General features: G+C 45.3%; 2 protein-coding genes across 2 annotated transcripts; one reads left to right on the forward strand and one right to left on the reverse strand.

Annotated features, from left to right (window-relative positions):
* The first annotated feature begins 1,153 nt into the window (after positions 1-1,153).
* Positions 1,154-3,325, forward strand: hmox1a (heme oxygenase 1a). The gene is made up of 6 exons (XM_085270397.1): positions 1,154-1,268; positions 1,345-1,394; positions 1,499-1,610; positions 1,705-1,920; positions 2,009-2,281; positions 2,456-3,325. Exons 2-6 carry the CDS (start codon positions 1,345-1,347, stop codon positions 2,618-2,620), a joined length of 816 nt encoding a protein of 271 aa, XP_085126523.1. The 5' UTR covers positions 1,154-1,268; the 3' UTR covers positions 2,621-3,325.
* A 2-nt stretch (positions 3,326-3,327) lies between these two features.
* On the reverse strand, positions 3,328-8,170 carry mcm5 (minichromosome maintenance complex component 5). The gene is made up of 16 exons (XM_085270396.1): positions 7,835-8,170; positions 6,975-7,101; positions 6,758-6,886; positions 6,491-6,663; positions 6,253-6,408; positions 6,000-6,169; positions 5,740-5,911; positions 5,538-5,649; positions 5,304-5,447; positions 5,119-5,184; positions 4,860-5,036; positions 4,660-4,772; positions 4,432-4,560; positions 4,179-4,321; positions 3,891-4,018; positions 3,328-3,681 (listed from the first exon to the last, which is right to left on the reverse strand). Exons 1-16 carry the CDS (start codon positions 8,005-8,007, stop codon positions 3,580-3,582), a joined length of 2,214 nt encoding a protein of 737 aa, XP_085126522.1. The 5' UTR covers positions 8,008-8,170; the 3' UTR covers positions 3,328-3,579.
* Between the last annotated feature and the right edge of the window lie 7,908 nt (positions 8,171-16,078).

The raw sequence follows: 16,078 nt of genomic DNA on the forward strand, positions 1-16,078 counted from the left end.
CAACGTTTTGCCAAATTTTGTTCATTGTCATTGAGTGGTCATATAGAGCGATGCAGTTCTGCTAGCTTTTGATTGGGTAGCGGACGTCATGGATAAGAAGATACTCATATGTGCGAAAGTTTGCTTGTTGTCTTGTTGTCTTTGCTTTCAGCCTTGAATTTTAATGTTTTAGAGCTACCAAATATCCACAGAGCTTAGTTTCCTGTTTAAATACAACCTCATCTGTATATATTGATGAAACATCGAAGCAAAGATTTAAAATTTATATTTCTCACGTCATAAGATATATTGCCACTCATTTTTTGCTTGTAACAAAGTGTCTACAGATACAATTTCAAAGCTGTCTGTGTTATGCAGATGCAAAAATGGTTCACAGTTTGAGCTAGATGCTCAAATCTTTAAGGTATCAGTGTTAAGTTGCTTACTTTAAAAAAAAGAAAATCCTCTGAATACAGTCAGGTAACAGGACTGGACTGAAAATAAGTGAAAAAGCAGACAATGTGTAAAGAAGAACAGCTTTTAAAGACCTGCAGAAAGCCTGGAGAACTACTGAAATAATACTAAGAAAGTCTGTCTCCTTGGAAGTAAAGTGGTTTTGCACAGTAGTGTATAAAGCTTGATTGTGCCTTTCAGTGTTGTAGCTATACAAGAGTTACTACACACTTTTTACATGAACAAATTACAAAAATGTACTTCTAAACTATTAGAAGTTATACAGCCAGCAGATTTTTTCGGGGGGCCCTTATATTGCGAGGCAAACTTGGAGCCAATAAGCTCCTCGTCTTTTTGGGGCTTCTTGGTGTAGCTTCTTGTGACATTAAGTTCAAAACCTCTTGTTCTGTCCCCTGTTAATAGATGTTTTTTTAAATGGAAAAAAACAAAAAACAACTACAAAAAAAATGCTAACAATTGACAGATAATAGCTACAGGTTTTGAGAATACATTACATGCTACTTTGTTTCTCCATAAGGACTCTGTAGCCACATGTAGCCAAAGCCAGCTCAAACATGATTCAAGAAAATAAGCTTTAATGCCTCGTCATGTTTTCTGATATTGCTGCTGTGTCCACATCTCCCCTGTCATGTGAAGCATGACTCAGCAATCACACTTCTCATTTGACTCAGCAGCTGGAGCTTCACAGCTGTATATAAGAGGAGGGAGGGAGCTGAGAGGCCATGCACTGAGGAGCAACCGTTCAGAGGAACTGACCGGACACGCTGACAGCCGCCAGCTCTAAGGATCGAAGACTCAACTACACTTTACTGAATGTGAGTGAAATGCATTATATATGTATACTCTTACATTTTGTGTACCTATACTAAACCAATGAAACCATTTGAACAGATGGACACGATGAAGAGTGCGAGAAAGAATGAGACAGGAGAAGTCGGCAGGTATGGGAGATCACTTTACTGGAAATTCGCAGCTTTTGCACTTAAAGACATTTTAGGACATGTTGAATGATTGCTCCCTTTCTGTGTTTCCCTTCTGGCCTCAGCGATTTATCAGAGCAGATTAAAGCAGCCACTAAGGACAACCACGTGAGGGCTGAAAACACACAGCTGATGCTGAGTTACCAAAAGGGAGAGATCACTCTGGTTCAGTATAAGGTGAAGTGTGCACAGTGGCTGGATACACAAACCACTTTCTGTTCCTTTTCTTTTTTTTCTTATAAGTGGATGTCTATCTTTATGCGTCTTTTAGGTCCTGCTGTGCTCCCTCTACGAGATCTACAGGGCTCTGGAAGATGAGATGGACAGGAATGCTTCCGATCCAGCCGTTGCACCAATTTACTTCCCTCAGGAGCTTTCCCGTGTGGAATCACTGGAAAGAGACCTGGAGCATTTCTTTGGATCAGAGTGGAGGAAGAGAGTGATCGTCCCTGCAGCCACACAGAGATACAGCCAGAGACTGCGACAGGTGAGCACCGCGTTTTGACGTGATTCATGATTCATAACTCAGAGCGCACAAGAACCAGCGCAACACTTCCCCCTTCTTACATTCTCAGATCGGCAGAGAGAACCCAGAGCTTCTAGTGGCCCACGCCTACACTCGCTACCTCGGTGATCTCTCAGGGGGACAAGTGCTGGGAAAGATTACCCAGAAATCTCTCGGTCTGAGCAGCAAAGAGGGGCTTTCCTTCTTCCACTTCCCCGGTGTGAGCAGCCCCAACCGTTTCAAGCAGCTGTACAGGAGCCGGATGAACAGCATCGAGCTGACGGAGAAGGAGAAGGCCGCGGTGCTGGAGGAGGCCGTGCAGGCCTTTGAGCTGAACATACAGGTGAGAGACCTCAGGACGAATTTTTCTGTGCAAGCCCTGACCAAAAATGACACCAAGAATTGCTCCACAGTTCTCAGTGAACTCAGCTGAAAGAGGAACTGAAGCTAATGCATGTAGAGCCAAAATGCTGCCAACACGCTAATCCCTTTTTTTTAACCCCTTGTTTCCTCGTAGGTTTTTGATGACTTGCAGAAAATGCTGAGTGTTGCAACAGAAACTGCGGACCAGCACAAAGACAGATTCCCAGCGGCCGTCCTCCCGTCGTCATCCATCGTACAGTTCACCGTGGGACTGTGTGTTGCGCTGGCCACTATTGGAGTGGGAATGTATGCTTTGTAGGCTCTACCTGTACTTATACTGGTTGTGAATCATAGATTGTACATAATGGCTTTAGCTTCTGGGTTTGAAAAATGAAGGCAAACAGGAGAAGACATATGAATGATTTTAAAAGGAAGTCTTGAAGGTTCATGGTCTCAATCACCAGTTTAAGGCATACAGATAAAGATGAAAAGAGCTATTGTTACATCACCTAGTTGTTCCTCTTGGAATTCTCTTAATTTAAAAAAATGACTCAATTTTTTTCTGAATATGACCTCAAACCAGTGATCAGGACCACAGAAAAGTCCGGAAAGTGTTTAGCAAAGTCATGAAAGGTTGTTTGTGTCGCCCCCTGGTGGTGACTGAAGAGATTGTAGTTTTAAAAGGTGCTTCCACCTCGGCTTCACATTCCAAACCCAGAAGCTACAACCATATTTTGCACCGTCGATGGTTCTTGCAGAATATAAATTACATTTTGTGATGTTGCAAGACTTGAGGCGTCACTAACCAGTGAGTGGGATTAAAAAGGCTCCATCCATCTTTTATATACAGTGTGTGACATGCACATTTTGCACTTTACTCAGTTTGGCTCTGAAAGAGAAATCGTGACTGACAATCTGTCAACTCCAAGCCAAAGCAGTGATTTTACTTGTCATTTGTGTATATTCATCAAATCGTGTCTCTGTTTATGATCTGTTTAATAAAAAAAAAAAGAAATACTCTCAACATTTTAATGTGAATTTCAATACTTTATTGTTATTTATTTTTTTTAAACACGGTATGCAGACATTAAGTAACATCTTTAGCTTGATACAAAGCACTAGGACCATCTTAGCAGTGACTCTTCATCCACCCTGTTGGCATGCATCCTGCTGTACAGAGCTACAGCTGAGATGAGACACTATTCTGGCAAACATAACACCACAAATGAAAACTATTTACAACAACAACAATATGGTTATCTCATAGAGCACTTTTCTCTACTTGACTCTGTAGAGCACTTTTCTCTGCATGCGGTGCTGAAGCTCCCCCCTCCTTAACATCAGGTGGAGGACTTTGTAGATGGCGTGCTCTGGATATTTCTGCAGGAAGGACAGAAAGAGGTCACTAACAGGACCCAGACCAAAACTGATTCTTTTGTCAGGCATGTAAAAAATGTTTCTGAGGTCTGTTTTTACATGACTGACAAAAGAGAAATGAACACTATTCCTGTAATCATCCCAATGGAACACGAAACACAAGCTGGGCACAGAGTCAAATCACTGTTGTGTCCCCAGGTTGATATTCTCACCTGTTTGGTGAAGTCCTGTATGATGCTGTGCTCTGACACTTGCGAGCCGATGGCGAAGCGTCTCTTCAGCTGCTTCTCGATGCGAGAGATCATTTCCTGGTCCTCCTGAGAAGTGAAGCCTTCCGCTCCTGGACACAAAATGTGGTTGGCATGCTTAGCTGAGGCTTAACACTTGGCTTCCAGCAAATTAAAAACAAAAACAAAAGATTCTTTAATGGAATAGCTAATATGGTTCAGTTTAATGAGGTAGATCTATCCACTAGACCCAAAAACATGACCAACGCCCACCTGAAAGGCTGCCAGACAGTGCAGCGTCCAGCGTGGAAACCTGGAAGAGCCTCAGGGCCTCATCCACCTCCTCTTCTCCAGCCACCGCCTGCAGCTTCATCTTAGCCAGCGACTCTGCGATGCGCACGACGGCCTCCAGCTGCCTGAAAACCCGAAACATCAGACAGACGATGAAGCGAGAAGATCCAAGTACTTAAGTTGGGGTAAAAAGACGCATTTACATGATCATTTATTAAAATAAATAAAAATCTACCTGACTGTGATGGGGATGGAGGCTCTTTTGTCGCTCTCCCTCTCGTGCTCTCGTGCTCCGCTCCTCATCACCACGTATCTGTTTTTTAGCTTCTCAGCAGCTGCAGCAGACAGCCGAGGACCACACTTACTGTAAATGGGCAAATTATTATTATTATTATTTATTTTTTAAACTAAGTACATGACAGTGTGTGCGATCAAACGAATATATGAACTCCAGGACACTTACGTTCTTGCATAAGCGATGTATTTCTTAAATGTGGTCAGCGGGATCTCGCCCTCGACACCCTCGGTCTGCGTCTGCGCGCTGAGGTGGACGTTCATCACGTGGCGAGCCAGCGTCTGTAAACAGACGCGTTCAAACAGTTACACTCTGTAACAGCTCCAACCACATGAGGGTTTAACGCCGCAGACCTTCGGCCTCCTTACCATGTCTCTCTGCTGGTCGTGCTGGTCCTTGATGATGAAGATCATATCGAAACGGGACAGGATGGTGGGCATGAAGTCGATGTTGTCTTCGCCCTTTGTGTCGTCCCAGCGGCCGTACACGGAGTTGGCTGCTGCCAGCACAGAGCAGCGAGAGTTCAGGGTGGTGGTGATGCCAGCCTGGGAGGAGAGCCCACGTGTTAGCTTGCCTTCAACACAGCGACTGCATTTTACTTTCCTTAAATGCACAAAGAGGCGATACCTTAGCGATGGAGATGGTCTGCTGCTCCATGGCCTCGTGGATCGCCACTCTGTCATCCTCTCTCATCTGGACAACAAACACAGTGTTATCTTTAATAATGAGGCCGGAGATCAACTGATAGTTTATTTTGTGCCAAGTTTGGATTCTTGTTTGCAACTTAGCAACTTGTGCTGCTTCGTTTTTACCTTGTCAAACTCGTCGATGCACACGACCCCGCCGTCGGCCAGCACCATGGCTCCCCCCTCCATGATGAATCCTCGGGTGCTGGGGTCCCTGAGCACGGAGGCAGTCAGACCGGCCGCGCTGCTGCCCTTACCGGAGGTGTAGACCTACAGGGGACAGAGTCGAGGTTCAGGATCAGTGTGAGGGGTTTACACCGGATTTGTCATAGTGACGACAATCCATTCAGGATTACTTACCCCGATGGGCGAGCATCTCTCAACAAACTTCAGCAGCTGAGACTTGGCTGTGCCGGGATCACCCAGCATCAGCAGGTTGATGTCACCTCTACGAGTGAGACCATCAGGCAGCCTGCAGAGGACAGAAAACGAAAGCACTGCTGGGTAAGTCAGGGACTTTTACAATAAAGGTGGGTATCTATGTATTGCGCTTAAAGCTCACCTCTTTCTTGAACCTCCAAACAGCAGACAGGTAATGGCCTTTTTCACATCATCGCTGCCATAGATGGATGGCGCTATAGACTGTGACAGAGAGTTGTAGACGTTAGGAGAAGCAGCCAGTGCCCTCAGTTCCTCCTCTTCCTGTGGGGAGACGGATCCAGTGGCACCACGGCCTAAAAAAGGAAAAAATATCCACACTTAAAGCCAGCTCTGCTCGCCTGAAACGCATCACACCCACGTCTTAATGCAAAACCTCTTCACCTGCGCCTTCTGTGTCCACCTGGATACCGACCACTCGCAGATAGGACGCACGAATACCCACGCCAACCCCTCTCTCTTTGCCTTTGGCTTTTGGTGCAGCCATCTTTTTGATGGAGTAAATACCCATGATGGTCACCCTGTTTCCTGGGACCACGCGGTCACACAGATACCTGAGAGACAGGTGGGAAAAAGCACGAGTGTAAAAGCAGCACAGCAGCAGAAAAAGCTCAGTGTCAGTCACACAGGTGCTTACCTGTCGCAGTAGAGCTGCAGGTGACGGGGCATCTCTCCGTGCGGTACAGCATCCGGGGACTCCTGCAGGCGAAGTGTCTGGAAGTCGACGCAAACGCAGCGGTCTGGGATGATGAAGTAAGGGTCCACAGGACACTTTACCCTGCCAGCACTCTCACTGAGAAAAGAGGGAGCCTCGTTAAAGGTGATTCTGGGTGAGGAACTCGAGCGGAGGGACGTTACCCCATCATAATACTCACGAGTTGCACTTGCGCGGCAGGGCATAACCCTGCAGCCCTGGAGGCAGGGGGATGTTGGGGATGACGGCGCGGCAGCCGCGACACTGCAGACACACCTTGGTGGCCTTGGCTTTGACCGCCGTGGCAGAGATGATGATGCCGTGCACCTTCACCAGACGAGACACCTGCTCAGACTGCAGTGGACAGAAAAAGAAAAAAAACAAGAAAAAGTGTGATCAACCTGTCAGTAACTCCTACAGTATGACACACAAAGAGGCCTGAGAGTACCTTGAGGCTGCGGATGGATGCGTGATGAGCGTCGCTCTTCAACGTGACCTGGATGTCCTGCACAGCCTCTTCCCCGACAGGCCGGGGACGGGTCACCTCATCGGCCACCTCCTTTGCGGCTTCCTCCAGCTGTAAATTAAAAGCAGACCTTCAGACAAATGCGTCGGACAGATGGATCGCCCACCGGGACGGAGTTTGTGCGGTGTGACATGCTCACCAGAGGCAGGTTCTCAGTCGGCAGCTTGTAAAGACAGTCTGACAGATCCTCATCGAAGCTGGCGAGGTCCTCCATCTCCACCTCCAGCCAGTACTCTCCCAAGGTGTAGTGTCGCTTCAGCTCATCTCTAGTTGAATTTAGGTACAAGTGAAAATAATGCAAATTCATAGGCTGGATGAGCCCAAAATTGGCACATTTAGAGCTTTAATGGCAAATGATTCAGATGCTTCACAAAAGGATCACAAATATAACTACTGTTGGTCTCTACATGTTATGAAGCTCAAGACGTGCTAGAGCAGGGATGTCAAACTCATCAGCCACATACATCCTACTTTAATCTTAAGTTGGCCAGAGCAGTTTCCCTTTTCCCCTTTTTTTTTAATCATTGATCCACTGTAAAACAAAACCAGATAGTAGACAGAAAAGTTCAATTTAGTCATTTAACTGTTTAGCTATTACTTTGGTATAGAATGGATGACCATGGGGGAGGTCTTTATTCACAAGAAAAGCTGTAAAACTGATAAAAAAATATAGTTAAAAGTCCAACATTTACACACTCCTTCACATTTTCCAAAGCCTTTCCTTGGGCTACACTGGAGTCTTCGTCGGGCCGATTTTGGCCCTCGGGCCTTATGTTTAACACCTCTGTGCTAGAGTCTACATTTTCCACAAATTCAGCAGCCCCTGTATTTAGGCCTCCTGCCAGACTAATGAGCACTTTAAAAAAAATAATCTCAACAGTAACTTTGTAACAAAGACAGTTCTTATTAGCTATATTACCCATATTGAGATCAGATCCTGAACACTCAGGGTGCGGCTGTGTAACAAACAACAGCACGGTGCGATCGCTGTTACCGTACCTGTATTTATAGGTGAAGCCGGTGCGGTCGGTCCCCACTCTGAATTGTCGCAAGAACTCACGGAACCGCTTCTTGATCTGGATCCGCTTCTGTCCACCTTCGTCCCCGCCGGGGCCCTCTCCACCTCCGAAGCTGTCACTGTAGTACACTCCTGGGTCGTCAAAGCCAGACATGCTGAATGAACCAGGTCGCAAAAGACACGAAGAAAGCGGAGTGTAAGGAAGCAAACCCAGACAAAAACAACTTTTTCTTCTTAGTAAGAACTAAGCAGGATGTAAGGTGCCGCACACAAAGCCTCCTTGCGGCGTCTCTTTCGCGGGAAAAACTGAACTCCTTCCCTTCACTTTCCCGCGAGCCGCCTCTGCGTGGCGTCATCTCCGGCACTCTGATTGGCTGATAGGAAAGGCCGTGCATAGCTATTGGTCGGCGTGGCTCCTCGGAGGTGGGTTGTCAAAGTAAAGGTGGAGCTTGTGAGCACTGATGGCGCGAAAAAGACAGCAGGAGGAGGGTAGAGGGAAGCGTGGGGAGCAGGGGCGGAGCGTGGGGGTGGCTTACTGGGCTTAAGCCCGGGTTGTTTTGTCAGAAGCCCGGGGTCTTTTGGAGTGTAATTTTTTCATAGTTAGATGCCTGGCTGACAACTGTATAAAACAAAAAGTAAACACAATATTCGAAGCACGTAGTGCACACTGTGGGAATTTACGACTGTGCGTGAATCCCCCCTGATATTGGTATGATCCGAGCTCAGGCATTAAGCGACTGAGCGAGAGGGCGGGGCAGCAGAAATCGCGCTGTAATATCCAGTTAACTGTCCACATTTGTACTCTGTTTTTCCATTTATTATATTTTTTTTCATTAATTTGTCTGAAAAAAAGATCCACGTAGTAACCAAAGAGAGCCTAAATCAATGGTCTCTAATAGCAGCCAAATTATAAGAGCTTTCATTAGTGATGGTGAGATGAAGCCTTGTGATGAACTGAAGCTTTCCATCCAACTGGTCGACTCATGGTTCGAAGCACTGTGACGATTCATTGGCTCTACTGCGCCATCAAGTGGACGATTAAAGTCAGATAGGCTCAATGATTATAATGATGTGATGTGTAAACCTCTAAACTTAATAAATAAATTGTTTTCATGGTTATTTATCCCGAATATTGTCTCAGTATGTCTGATACAAAAGAGAAAGTGGAAACTATTAGGACAGAGTTTTGGTATGATTGTGTAACAACCATCATGGTTGTAAACCGCCATGAGTCTCCCATCAAAGTCAAACTTATAGACTTTGGCCTCGCATGTCCTGCGTCTGCAGTGATACCTGGTGACTGTGTGGGAACGGTTGGTTATTGTGCACCGGAGGTTATGCTTGGCCTTCCTTATAACGAAGCAAGTGACATGTGGTCTCTGGGGCTGGTGGCTGTGGAGCTTGCTACAGGGGTGCCACTCTACCCTTCGGAGAATGACTATGATTATCTGAAATTCATCATAGAGACTCAGGGTCAGCCACCAGATCATGTGCTAGACTCTGGCGTGTACACTGAAAACTATTTCATTGGAGACAAATACAAACAACAGCGCTGGACATTTAAGACGGAAGAACAATTTAAAGGCTCTGTTCCAGGGACAGGACATGAATCCCTGGAGACAAGATACATAATACTTACACGTCTGGATGACCTCGAACAAATAATGATGTTTAGACGAGGACCAGAAGCTGGCCAACGCTTATTTGTCAGCCTAATTAAAGAGATGTTGGCCTTGGATGCACACCAGCGGATAACACCCTCTCAGGTTCTCCGGCATCCCTTTTGCAGTCCTGGCCTCTCTAACAGGTTCCCATGTATCAACATTGAAAGACCATACTGAATCAGTCTCCAGCATGGCATCTTCCACCCTGGACAAAAGTGATAAAAACACAAACTGGGGTTGGAAAATGACATTAACAGCAAATTATACTGCAAAAATTAATTAAGCTGCTGCAATAATGATCACTTTGGCTTTTTTTTTTAAATTTTCACTCCCCCCACCCCAACCAGTCGTGGCAGAGGGCTGTCCCTTCCTGAGCCTGGCTCTGTTGAAGGTTTCTTCCTTTTTAAAGGGAGTTTTTCCTTCCCACTGTTGCTAAATGCTTGCTCATAGGGAAATCTTCTGATTGTTGGAGTGGCTAAAACTCTAGGGGAAGTAGCAATTCTTGTGAAAATTAAAAAAAGAAAGCCTACCAATCTTCAAAGTGCAGCAGCGGACACCTTACCATCACATCAGTCCTTCAATCAGACCTAAAACACCACGTTTACAGAAATAAATTCCATACAAATTGGAAATAAATTGTGTAATAATTGTTGTTTTTGATTGTTTATAAATATATAGTGCTACCCTTCAGCCTCCTAGTAGACATACCTGTATTATAAATGTAAAACTCCTCTGATTTTCAGAAAGGTTGACCTCTGACCTTGAAGTCAAGGTCACTGAGATTTTCAGTAGATGCAACCATGGTATTGACTTGAAAATTCTACACTATCAAAGACTTAGGTGCCCACAGCATCTCGCCATATACAAAAGATTAAAAGGTGTTTTTTCTAGGCTTTTATAAAGATTACAAAACACAAATAACAAAAATGACAATGCTATTTTGATGTTTTCTAATGTAGCGCAAAAAATGAAACAAACCCTAAAATTAATAAATAAAGCAATTTTTTTTAATCTTAAACTACTGGATAACAGCTCTTTTCTAATAACATTGAAGATGCTGTTTAACTGCTTTTCAGCAGTAGTGCCCTACTAATTAAAGACTCAGCATCACGCCTCTGTGCTGGGTCAGGCCACAGGACTTCATCCACATTACATGCTATGGGCTCTCTTGCAAGGCAGCGAGGAAAGAATCGTTTAGCATGCCAAATCCAGCTCTGGCAAGATTCCACTGCTATCTCACCACAAGCTCCATTCAATGCTTGAAGTAGATTTTCCTGTAAGGGTTTCGGTCTTATACTTTCAATCTCCATGCTGAGAAAAACTCCTCAATAGGGTTCAAAAAGGGAGATTGCGGTGGAAGAAACACATTGATAAAATGCTGTTCATTGTGAAACCAATTGCATATTCTTGGACTTCGGTGAAAGCTCACATTGGCCCAAATGATATGGGATGCTCTGCCTGCTCGCGATCTCTCTAATCAAGCAAAGCATCCCGTAGACCATCTGGGAATGTTACTATAAGTTCATTGTTGTACAGCCCAACAGTAACATGACTGTGGAGAACCCCATAGCTGCTGATGGCAGCACAGATACCGTAGTTACAGTTCCACCACGCTGGCCAGGCAGTTCAATAATGGCACGTTGACCTACGACATTGCGACCTTTTCTTCTCCTTTTTGCTAGATTCAACATGTATGTTGTCTTTTACATTCTCTTGCTGCATTTCACGCAGTCAAATTGCATTATTCTGATGGACCATATCCACAATAAGTGTCTCCTGGTGTGAGCACCCTCATGTGGCCTTCCTTCAATTCTAAACAAAATACCAAAATACCATAAGTATACTTGTATACATAGCACATGTATACATTATACTATTTCATTTACAGAACTAAAATTAGTTTGTTGTGTAAAGAGAATCTTTGAGCTTGACTCAATGGTTAGGCCTCATGAATACATCTTCATGGATGAAGCTGTATTCAGTCTAGCAAAAAGCAGAAGAAGAGGTTGCTACATGTGTTTTAAATTTTGAGTGGTAGTGTGTTAATGATGAAAACAGTGTGTTAGTTCTGTAGCCTGTGTGCACCATTCTGGGTACAAGTGTTAGGCTGCCAGGGTCGTCGACCCAGTGTTTTGTGTTTTTGGTTCTTTGATTTTGTTTATTTCATTATATTCTAGCTTTGCCTTATAGGTCATAGGATTATTCTTAGTTTAGGTTATTTGTGTGGGTTTTGTTAGAGTTTTAGTGTTCTGGTTTTCTGTCTGTGATCCATAGTTGCTGTCTCCCCTGTCTGCTGTATCCCTGTGTCAAGTCTGCATTTCTGTGTTATGTTTCCTGTTTTACTTTGAAGGTCCATGTCTTATGTTAATGTGTCTGGTTTTGCTTCCCCTGTCTCGTTAGGCCTGATTTGCCCCAGCTGTGTTTCCGTCCTGTTTCCCATTCCCTGATTGCTCCTCTGTGTATTTAAGCCCTGTGTTTCTCTGTGTCCATGTTGTGATCTACCATCATGTATGCGGTGTGGCCTGCCTGCGGCTACTTTCACACTGCAGGTGAAAACGCTCAAAGCGGTCCGCATGCGCTGTTACGTTCCCCTGGGGGGGGGGTCTAGGCGGTGAGGGGGAAGTAACAAAAGTGACCGGGTCAGAAAAAGGAGTCAAGGAGGCGAAACAGTTTAAATAAAACAGTTTTATTGAAGTAAGTCAACTAAAAGAGATGGACAAGCCGTTATCACCATAAAACACAAACAAAACTCAGGCGTTGGTCAAATAAAGCAAAAAGTCAAAAGGAAAGCACAGCTCACTAGCTGGAAATCACAACACACAGCTCACTAGCTGGAAACACCACACAAAATGGCACTCTGGCCCAGAGCTCACCTTTCCCTGGGCTTAAATACTTTTAATTACTGATGTGAGTCAGCTGTGTTACAGGGAAAGGTGGCACCTCAGGCAGAAGAGGTGGTGGGACACGCCCACACAGGCACCTTCAGGAGGAGGCCCTGCTAGGGCCGTAACACCCCCCCCATAAATACAAACCCGTGGTTTGTCAAATTATCTCGATAACCAAAATGATTAATCAAGTCCGTAACCATTGCATCACCAAATTGCAGGTTTTCCACCTACCAAACCCCATAGCAACAGTTAGGCATTGTCAGCGGAAGCTGCCAACCCCATCTCAATGGGTTCAAAATACTTACTGAAGGTGGCCCCAGACCCTCAAAACAATGTCTCATGTGATGGCTAGGGCTTTGAGCCATCACATGTGGAGAGCACAGGCAGTCAGAAGACCTTTCTGCAACACTTTGCAGACGATTCCTCAAGTCATCGGTACAGGCATGTTTGTTAGCCAGGGTTGCGGGTCTTACTGGTGGTTTTATACACAGCCTGTCCCCCTGCAGGTCATTTTGGGGACCTGGGAAATTGTCAACCAGCGGCCGCTCAGGGTTAATTGATCCCTTACACTGACCACAGGAGCCCCTTAAACAAGTATGCCCCAAGTGTGGTCCTTTGCTGGGCCTGACAACCTTGTTAGTTTGAGAACCATGAGTGACTGTTTTCAAATCAGGCCTTCTTCCCTTTCGATACGCTTTCCGCTTAAGTGCCAGTTTCACACAATCAGCAACCACATGGCCAGGCTTGTGGCAGAAGAAACACAGTTTTGCTTTGGAACTTGAAACCACCACTTTTTCAGCCTCGTTAGCTGGCTCCCTCCTAGCTCTCCAAGATGTATTGCAGTGAGAAGGGATGTCACATTCTACAGCATTTGTTTTATGAGTTAGGGTAAACTCATCTGCCAGTATGGCAGCCTGCTGTAAAGTGGAAACCCTCTGTTCACTTAAATAAAGAGCAATACACTCAGGAACAGAGTTTTTAAAATCCTCCACAAGCATGAGCTCACGTAACAACCCCAAACTCTTAACCTGGCTTGCAGAGCACCACCTACCAAAAAGCTTTGCCTTCTCCCGAGCAAAGTCAAGGTAGCACTGACCCTGTGCCAACTCCAAACCTCGAAAGTTCTGCCTATAGGCCTCAGGCACAAGTTCATAGGCTTGGAGGACAGCACTTTTAATCTTTTCATAAACTAGGCTGTCCTGCATAGACAGACCAGAGCAAACTTCCTGAGCCTTACCTGTGAATTTACACAGCAACATCACCCCCCACACGTCTTCAGGCCACTGTAATGCAGTTGCTATGCTTTCAAATACACTGAAGAAGCTCTCAACACTGGATTCACAGAAAACGGGAACCAGGTGGATGTTATTGCCCACAAACGAGCTTCTAGACACCTGTGCACTGATGGCTGCATCAGCCATTTTAGGGGCCGGAGAAGGGTTAGAAAACACACCCTAATTAAGACACAACCACACCTCTCTGCCAACTCACTCCGAAACTACACAACTTGGTTTAAATGACCAACTTACCTCTTACAGTATACACAATAAACAAACACAACTTACCCAGTTCCTAAGCACAACAAACTTTACCTATCTTCTGGAGCGTGCCGGGCTCGAGGCAACTTGAAAGGCGAAACTTCAGCGACCGGAGCCCTGAATTGCCTACCCCCAACAGGGAACTAATCCCCGCCCAGGATTACTCTGAAAATAAAAAAGGCAAAATAACAAAAGAGTGCCCGAAGGAAGAACTTAAAACAAAGCTCAGCTGGACACTCAACTGGGAAGTTGAATCTCCAAAGGTAAAAAACAGCAAGATAATCAAAAACCAATTCCAACTCAAAACTCCCTTTTCAACGATCCCGGACGAGCCCCCACTTGTTACGTTCCCCTGGGGGGGGGGGGGGGGGGGGGGGGGGGGGTCTAGGCAGTGAGGGGGAAGTAACAAAAGTGACCGGGTCAGAAAAAGGAGTCAAGGAGGCGAAACAGTTTAAATAAAACAGTTTTATTGAAGTAAGTCAACTAAAAGAGACGGACAAGCCGTTATCACCATAAAACACAAACAAAACTCAGGCGTTGGTCAAATAAAGCAAAAAGTCAAAAGGAAAGCACAGCTCACTAGCTGGAAATCACAACACACAGCTCACTAGCTGGAAACACCACACAAAATGGCACTCTGGCCCAGAGCTCACCTTTCCCTGGGCTTAAATACTTTTAATTACTGATGTGAGTCAGCTGTGTTACAGGGAAAGGTGGCACCTCAGGCAGAAGAGGTGGTGGGACACGCCCACACAGGCACCTTCAGGAGGAGGCCCTGCTAGGGCCGTAACAGCGCAAAATCAGACGTCACACACAACGCGCTCTGTTTAGACCCAAACCAAACAGTATTGTTTGACTGATGGCTTTAATATAAAGACTTGTTTCGGACTTTACATTTCCCAATTTTGTTTTAAGTTATAAAGTTATTGTGCTATTTACATATGGCCTAATAATTATCCTTATTGCTGTTTTAGAGAGGAGCGGTGCTTCAAAGGATAGTTGCAGATTTCTGTCAGAATCTGCAGATTATACAGTACAAATAAAATGTTCACGTTTCTCCAACGCTGTCTTCCCAACAGTTTCACTAACATCTATACTGGATGGCCCGGAAGCGTTCGCGATGTCTTCTTGGGCGCTGATAATTGGTGTCTGTCTTGTGTCAGTGACGTAAAAGACAGATTTAATGCGAGATGACCATTCAAACAGCAGTCGCTTTCTAAAACATCAGATTTGTATCGGATTCAGTACCACATACGAAAGTGACCCAGGTCGGATTTGAAAACATCGGATTTGTGCTGTTCACACTGTCACACCATGATCGGATATGGGTCGCACAGGGTCAAAGTCGATTTTTGATGCGCTTTCGCCTGCAGTGTGAACGTAGCCTAAGTTTTGTTCTGTTTGAGTTTAGCATTAAAGCTGTTTGAGTTCACGTTTGTCTCCACAGTCTGCACATTGGGTTCTCCATTTCACCACTCCTGCCTGCACACTAGTGATGTTGAGATGAAGCCTTGTGATGAACTGAAGCTTTCCATCCAACTGGTCGACTGTCAAGAGATACATCACTACAAACAGGACAGTGGTAACAACAGTAGGCTACGGACAATTTTAAGTTTTAGATTTTAAATAGGTTATACAAATTTCAATGGGAGCCGGAAGGTTGCCGGTTCGAGCCCCGGCTCGGACAGTCTCGGTCGTTGTGTCTTTGGGCAAGACACTTCACCTACCGCCTACTGGTGTTGGCGAGAAGGGCCGATGGTGCGATATGGCAGCCTCGCTTCTGTCAGTGGCAACTGTGGCTACAACTGTAGCTTGCCTCCACCAGTGTGTGAATGGGTGGATGACTGGGTGTGTAAAGCGCTTTGGGGTCCCTGGGGGGGGGGGGGGGGGGGTACTAGTAAAAGCGCTATACAAATACAGGCCATTTACCATAGTACGTCACGAGCTCCCTCGGTGGAGTGAAACGCTGCCGTCTGCTCCTTGCTCTAAAATATAACCGGGCACTGACGTAAACTCTTCTGTTTAATCATTTTCTGTTTGACGTTTATTCAGCTGTGTGAAACCCCGGAGGAACCCTCCCGAGGGATTAATAAAGTTAAATTATAAAGTTTTATATATATATATAAATTTATATA

Source organism: Mchenga conophoros, linkage group LG4 (genome assembly GCF_057382185.1).
Source record: "Mchenga conophoros isolate Kocher_MC1m ecotype Shallow Benthic linkage group LG4, M_conophoros_male_GT1.1, whole genome shotgun sequence".
In the NCBI taxonomy this organism is placed as follows: domain Eukaryota; kingdom Metazoa; phylum Chordata; class Actinopteri; order Cichliformes; family Cichlidae; genus Mchenga; species Mchenga conophoros.

Excerpts from the sequence above, each read along its gene's own strand:
- hmox1a (XM_085270397.1), top strand. The coding sequence starts at position 1,345 with ATGGACACGATGAAGAGTGCGAGAAAGAATGAGACAGGAGAAGTCGGC. Across the intron at positions 1,395-1,498 it reads GAGACAGGAGAAGTCGGCAG|CGATTTATCAGAGCAGATTA; the intron begins GTATGGGAGATC and ends TTCTGGCCTCAG. Across the intron at positions 2,282-2,455 it reads CCTTTGAGCTGAACATACAG|GTTTTTGATGACTTGCAGAA; the intron begins GTGAGAGACCTC and ends GTTTCCTCGTAG.
- mcm5 (XM_085270396.1), bottom strand. The coding sequence starts at position 8,007 with ATGTCTGGCTTTGACGACCCAGGAGTGTACTACAGTGACAGCTTCGGA. Across the intron at positions 6,170-6,252 it reads CTGCAGCTCTACTGCGACAG|GTATCTGTGTGACCGCGTGG; the intron begins GTAAGCACCTGT and ends CCTGTCTCTCAG. Across the intron at positions 5,037-5,118 it reads AGACCATCTCCATCGCTAAG|GCTGGCATCACCACCACCCT; the intron begins GTATCGCCTCTT and ends CTCTCCTCCCAG.